The sequence below is a fragment of the Leptonychotes weddellii genome, chromosome 7 (genome assembly GCF_054177405.1).
Source record: "Leptonychotes weddellii isolate Sample4059 chromosome 7, ASM5417740v2, whole genome shotgun sequence".
Lineage (NCBI taxonomy): Eukaryota > Metazoa > Chordata > Mammalia > Carnivora > Phocidae > Leptonychotes > Leptonychotes weddellii.
This window is the reverse complement of record NC_138375.1, coordinates 126,869,009-126,875,481: the sequence shown is the minus strand read 5'-3', so window position 1 is coordinate 126,875,481 and position 6,473 is coordinate 126,869,009. Positions and strand designations below refer to the sequence as shown.

General features: G+C 32.5%; 1 protein-coding gene across 6 annotated transcripts in view; it reads left to right on the top strand.

Annotated features, from left to right (window-relative positions):
• The window catches only part of DMXL1 (Dmx like 1), a 130,297-nt gene that overhangs the window by 69,992 nt on the left and 53,832 nt on the right, over nt 1-6,473 (top strand). For all 6 annotated transcript variants that reach the window (XR_014147278.1, XM_081827204.1, XM_081827203.1 and 3 more), the window contains exons 27-28: nt 2,278-2,405; nt 2,923-3,171. Coding sequence is in view for 5 of the 6 variants with exons in the window: in XM_081827204.1 (XP_081683330.1) it covers nt 2,278-2,405; nt 2,923-3,171 (377 nt within the window). In the remaining variant the exon portion in view is untranslated. The remainder of the gene's footprint in view (nt 1-2,277; nt 2,406-2,922; nt 3,172-6,473) is intronic.

Here is a 6,473-nt window from a genome sequence, read left to right as displayed (position 1 = left end):
AACAGAGCACGTACCCTCCCCAGTGTCTATCACCCAGTCACCCCATCCCTCCCACCCCACCCCCCACTCCAACAACACTCAGTTTGTTTCCTGCAATTAAGAATTCCTCATTATGATTTGTCTCTTTATAGCCTAAGGTTTCACTATAATTTAGCTAGACTTTTAAAACATACTGTTTGACACTTTGGTATCTTCCTTTAGTTCTTTGAAATTCTCTTTCCTTTTTAAAAATTTTTATTTAAATTCCAGTTAACATACAGTGTAATATTAGTTTCAGATGTACAATATAGTGATTCAACACTTGCATATATCACCCTGTGCTCATCACAAGTGCACTGCTTAATCCCATCACCTATTTCACCCATCTCCCCCTCCGACCTCCCCCGTCTGGTGACCATCAGTTTGTTCTCTAGAGTTAAGAGTCTATTTCTTGGTTTTCCTCTCTCTTTTTTTTCCCCTGTGATCCTTTGTTTTGTTTCTTGACTTTATTTCTTTAAATATTTTGTCTTCTTTCTCCTTTTTCTTATTAGACAGGTATTGGAATTTACAGGTTTCTCTTATTTTCCTTTTAGCTTTCATCTCATATTTTTTTTTCTTTCTTTATTTTTGCTTTATTTCAGGAGGAATCCTGGTTTCATTTTCCAGATGCTCACTCGTTCTTCAGCAACGTCTTGTCTTTTATTTAGCCTGAGGTTGTGTTTTAGAAATTCTGTTTTTCATTTTTAAGATCTCCTTGTTGATTTTAATGGTCACTTTTATTTTTATAACTTACTGTATTTCTTAATTGTTTTAACCTCTCTGAGTATAAAGCACCTTCTGTCATGTTCTGATAAGTCTGCTTCCTCAGGTGCAGGTCATTCACTGTGTTTGTTGTTTCTTACATGATGTTAGCCTTCCTTGGTGTTGTATGTGTTTCAATTCTTCCATGGGAGTCTCAATTTACTAATCTGTTTCTGTATTCCCAAGGTAGCTTCAACTTGATTTCTTTGGCCTTCGTCCTCCAAGAGTTCACTTTTCTTGTTATTGAGTGTGGCTTTATTTTCATCAACGTATCTTTATCTTTTTCGTCATTTCCATAGGCTTATTGTAGCAGGGGGGATTTTTTTTGTTGGCAGCCTGCCATCTCGAAACTGCAAAGTAAAGCATGAGAAACTATTTACAAATGCGTCAGAATGTTATGACTAATAGAAGACTTGCCAATCAGAACAGATCTAAAACAATAAATGTGCTGTATTTAAATATGGCATTCATTTACTTCACATTTGAAATAGGAATTTATGACAGGATTTAACAAAAATTTTTGTACCATTTTCTGTCAGATTTATTTCATAGTTTATATCAAGCAGCAAGTTACTTTGTTCATTCATCTGTTTATTTATAGTTTAAAGTGCCATTTACTTGGAAAAGCTTACCCTGAATTCCCAAATTGTATAAAATGCTCCCCCCTTTTGCTTTCATAGCCCTGTATGCATAGGTTTTGTCTCCAAAAGCAATATGATAGGGGCACCTGACTCTTGATTTCGGCTCAGGTCATGATCTCAGGGTCATGGGATCAAGTACCACTTTGGGCTCTGTGCTGGGTGTGGAGTCTGTTGAGATTCTCCCTCTCCCTCTGTATCCCCTCTTTCCCCCCTTCCCCGCTCTCTCCCTCTCTCTGTCTCTCTCAAAAAAAAAAGAAAGAAAGAAAAGAAAGGAAGCGATATGATGAAATTATTTGTGTCTGATTCTTCCACCAGACTATAAATTTCATGGATACAGAAACCACATTTTTCATTATATCCCTGGTACCTTGTATATATACCTGATGTAACCTATCCTGATGTAACCTATCCTGATGTGGGGTTGACAGCCATTAAATATCAAGCTGAACCTAAACTGACTTTGTTTTCAACCAGATAACCTTGTTTTGAACTTTGATAGAATAGCTTGCTGTTTGTGGTCAGTAGTGATTTAGTTTTCTCATTTGTATGTATTCTATTTCTTTCATTAAATAAATATACTTAAAACCTATCACATGTATTTTAATTTAGAAAATTTGCATGTTTACACTTAAAGGATACTTGGTTTTATTATATCACCAGACTATAGAGAACACTACTTAGATCAGTAATAGCAGTATAACTAATAAAAACTTGAATTTTAAGATACCCAGAAGTTAGATCTAAGACATGGAAATATTACATGTGAAATTCATTTTAGATCATTATATTTTTATTATTATTTTCTTATATGGTTATTATTGCCGATTATTCTTATTTAAATGTCTTCTTTTCTTAGTTCATTTCAAACAAATCAGTTTACTGGAATGATGTATCAGACAGTCCTGCTTCCCCATCGACATTCTTTGAAAACAGGAAGCTTAGATGAAGCAATAACTCCTAATACATCACCAGCACAATGGCCAGGTACAAAGAATTTATGTATATATGTACGTAAATAAATATATGTGAGTTTTTTCTTAGCCTTATTGAATTTAATCAGATGAGGAAAAAGTACATATGGTGTGGTTTTGCTGCACGATAATCACTGTTAAATATTGTTAGAATTGATAACACTTCAGTATTTACCACTCATTGTAAATTTCGCAGTTACTTAACATTGGTATTTCCTTGACCGTTTACTAAAATAACTCAAATGTTTTGTTACATCACTTGTTATAATTTTTTGTCATAATAGAAGTACATTTTTTGTGGGAATTAAATTTTATCTATCAGATTTGTATTAGATGATAGATTTTCATTGTTTCTCTAAATTGAATAGCTCAGTATTTGTGCATTAACTGTAATAACTTCTAGTCTGTGAATCTAGAGAAGAAAAAACTTTAATCCTGGTTTAATAAAGTTTTTTCAAAAATTAAAAGTACAGTTAATTTTTTATTTTTAAAATTTATTGTCAGTGGTAGCTGTTGTTTGTTTGTTCTAGGAATCACTTCTCTGATTCGACTTTTGAATTCTTCTGGCGAGGAAGCCCAGTCAGGGCTTACAGTCTTGCTCTGTGAGATTCTCACAGCAGTGTATCTGAGTCTCTTCATCCATGGCCTGGCAACACATTCTAGTAATGAACTGTTTCGGATCGTGGCCCATCCCCTGAACGAAAAAATGTGGTCTGCTGTGTTTGGTGGAGGTGCACATGTTCCCAGCAAAGAACACACACACTCAAAAGCTTTACCTGGTTAGTTTTTTCATGTTTGTTTGTTTATTTATTTTTAAGACTGAAACTTTTATTTGTTCGTCTGAATGATAACTTTGTCAAGTGTAATTACATTTAATTTATTCACAGAAAGTTTTTGTTACAGACCATTTTCTTAAAGCGTGAACAAATGGTTTCATGGTGAAAATGCAGTGTCCAGTTTCTGGTGCAGTTTTCAAACTATAAGACACTTGTGCAGCAGTGATTAGAACTATCTAATGTAATTTTCTTAAATCTTTTGCTGTTGAAATGATCATTTGTTTTGAAATATACTGTAACACTGGTCTTTGTTCTATCCCAAATACAGATTTTCTCTTCTTTCTTTGGCAGGAAGGCACTTTGCTATGCCTAGCCCCCACCAGGTAGTGGTATTCTCCATGGAATGTGTGGGCTTTACCAAAGCTCTTTCAACCATCAGTTCTCATAGCCCTCCCAGTCTTGCAGGCAAGATATTAGTTTTAGAAATAGGCTTTTACGGCTCAGCTTGCTTTGTGTTGTTTTGGAGGGGTTGGGGTACCTTGGGCCTGTTTTATTTTGTATGGCTCTTGAAATAGAAAATTGAGAAATTTCCTTTAATCAAGCCATATTTTTGATTTAAAACAATGATTAGCATTTCAGAAAACCATCTCTGCTTTTTATTCTGCTTTTAAATTATTTTCCTTTGATGTTTTCCATTCCTTAGACTTTAACATCTTTTTAAATGTGTAGGAATAAATGTCAGTGCTAATCATAGTAAATCAGAATGGCTTGAAATGTCTGGAAAACATTTCAAATGAGGCTGCTTTATGTTTTGCATACTATGATTCTGGCCATTAGGGGTTTTGGATTTCTAAGTGTTCATAATACCAGGAAAAGTGAATATTTTAAACAACTGTATCCCTGTTTCTAAACTTTCTAATATTGAAACTATATATATTATATTTTGATGTGAAACGAATCTTCATAATGCTTTCTACCTAGCTGTTAAATTTTCTTTTTGTAATTTATTAGCTCATATGTGATAATCTTTTTTTAAAAAATGTCTTCATTTTTATGACGTCTCTTCTCATTTTTAAGGGGTAATTTCCTGTGCTTTATTTTTTATATGGATGAAAAAAAAAAAGAGAAAGACTATAACTTTTCATGAAATTTGCCTTGGAATATATATATTTAACTTCAGATAACTGAATTCAATTAAAGAAAAACTTTCAAAGTCTAAGAGGGAGTAAGATTTATAGCTCTACTGAGATTAGCATTAAAAAAATTGGTAAACTAATTGTGGCCCTGTTTTTAATGTGTCCTAAGAGAAAATCATTTAAACATTTGATCTGGTTAATACGAAATGTTAAAAAGGGATAAATTCTTGCTATGCAATGTCCAGATACCTGTAAAAAATTAAAAATATTCTTACTAACCAGTTACCATGTCTCAATTCCAACCATTTCTACTGAGTACAGATGTGTAAAGAACCTTACTCCAAGTCTAAGTTCTTTGTTGAACCACTCAGTTTTAGTTGTTTCTACACACAAATACCATTACATAAATTATCTTATAGGTACCATCATAAACTGTATTCCATCACTTACTGAACCCTAAATAGTCAAAGTGACTGAAAATTACCTGCATCTGTACATTTAATCCCTTGGTGGCAGGTAACACAGAATACTTAAAACATGTGGTTCACTAGAACCCTCAGTTTGTTTCTCAGAGTCCATAGTCTCTCATGGTTCATCTCCCCCTCTGATTTTCAGGGGAGGGGGGTGGGGGGATGGGTTAGCCTGGTGATGGGTATTAAAGAGGGCCCGTATTGAACGGAGCATTGGGTGTTATATGCAAACAATGAATCATGGAACACTACATCAAAAACTAATGATGTAATGTATGGTGATTAACATAACATAATAAAAAAAATAAATTAATTAAAAAAAAAAAAACCATGTGGTTCACTTAGTGTTAAGGCCACATCCAGGTTATGTGATGCTCATCTTTCTTTGAGAACTCAGAAACTGTGGGGAATCAATCATAGATGTAACTTAGTACTAGAAGAGGAATTAAAAGTCACCATTTGTTTCCCTTGTTGTGGTGTAAATTCTGATTTCAGTTTTTTTTGCAATGATAGTCTCATGAACTAAATTTTTTTTTCTTTTTTTCTTTTTTATTTATTTATAGCCAACATATAGTACATCATTATCATGAACTAAATTATATTTCTCTCTACATGTCTTTTATATACGTAATACACTAATATTTTTAGTGACAAAATTTAAATATGACTAAGCCTTGTAATGTAAGAAAATGAGTATAAGTATAAAAGTATAAAAAGTGTAAGATTTCAGTTTGGCAGGTTAGAATTCTTAACAAAAATGTTAATCTAATCAGTAACTTATTTATTTATTTTTTAATCAAATTTAACTTGGTGAATTCCACATCATATATTAATGAAGGATTTATGTTTTCTGATTAAAATTAGTGCAGGTGCATTTCGTGGAGTTAGGAATTATTTTGTTACTATGGTTAATTTTTAAAAGAGAATCAGGTGAGCAATAGCAAGTTTGGAAAAATGATTTTTTTTTTCTGCTGATGGTTAGAAATCCATACTTTGCTTTTTATTGCATATTATAAAGCAAAGCAATGTTTTTATTGAAGAATTTTTATTGTATTTTGTCATAATATTTGCAGTATGAGAACTGAATTTTCCATCTTCATCTTGATAAATACATAGTAATGATTGTTTATGTCTCCACATTGAGGAATAAAATATAAAATGAGTATTTTATTTGTGGTAAGCATATCTTTTTTTTTCTAACTATGAGGCTGCTAATGATGTTTTAGACATTTTAAAGTATATTTTTGCCATTTGATTATTTATGTTAAATATGGATCGGAAAATCCAAATGTTTTGCTTTTCCCCTAAAACTTGTATAAAAAAATAAAAGTTTTCTATTCAGTATTTAGCGATTATACATGTCTTTGCTATCCTTCCTTTATCAAAATATATAAAATAGCAACATTTCTTGACCAGAAAAAGTATAAGACTCTTAAGCATTTTTAAAATAGAAAACGATCAGCTATTTACAATACAGATGAATATGCCCAACAATTTTAACTGGCTACTGAACCAAAAAATAACTAGTTTTGCCAGAGAAGGGAATACATCTTTTGTTAGACTCCTTGCGCAGACTTCTTTTTTGAGGGACACATATAAATTTTCATTAAAAAGCATCTCTTCATTTCATAACTACCATATTTGTCCCTTTGTGACAGGCTTATTTCACTTAGCACAATGTCCTTGAGGTTCATCCGTG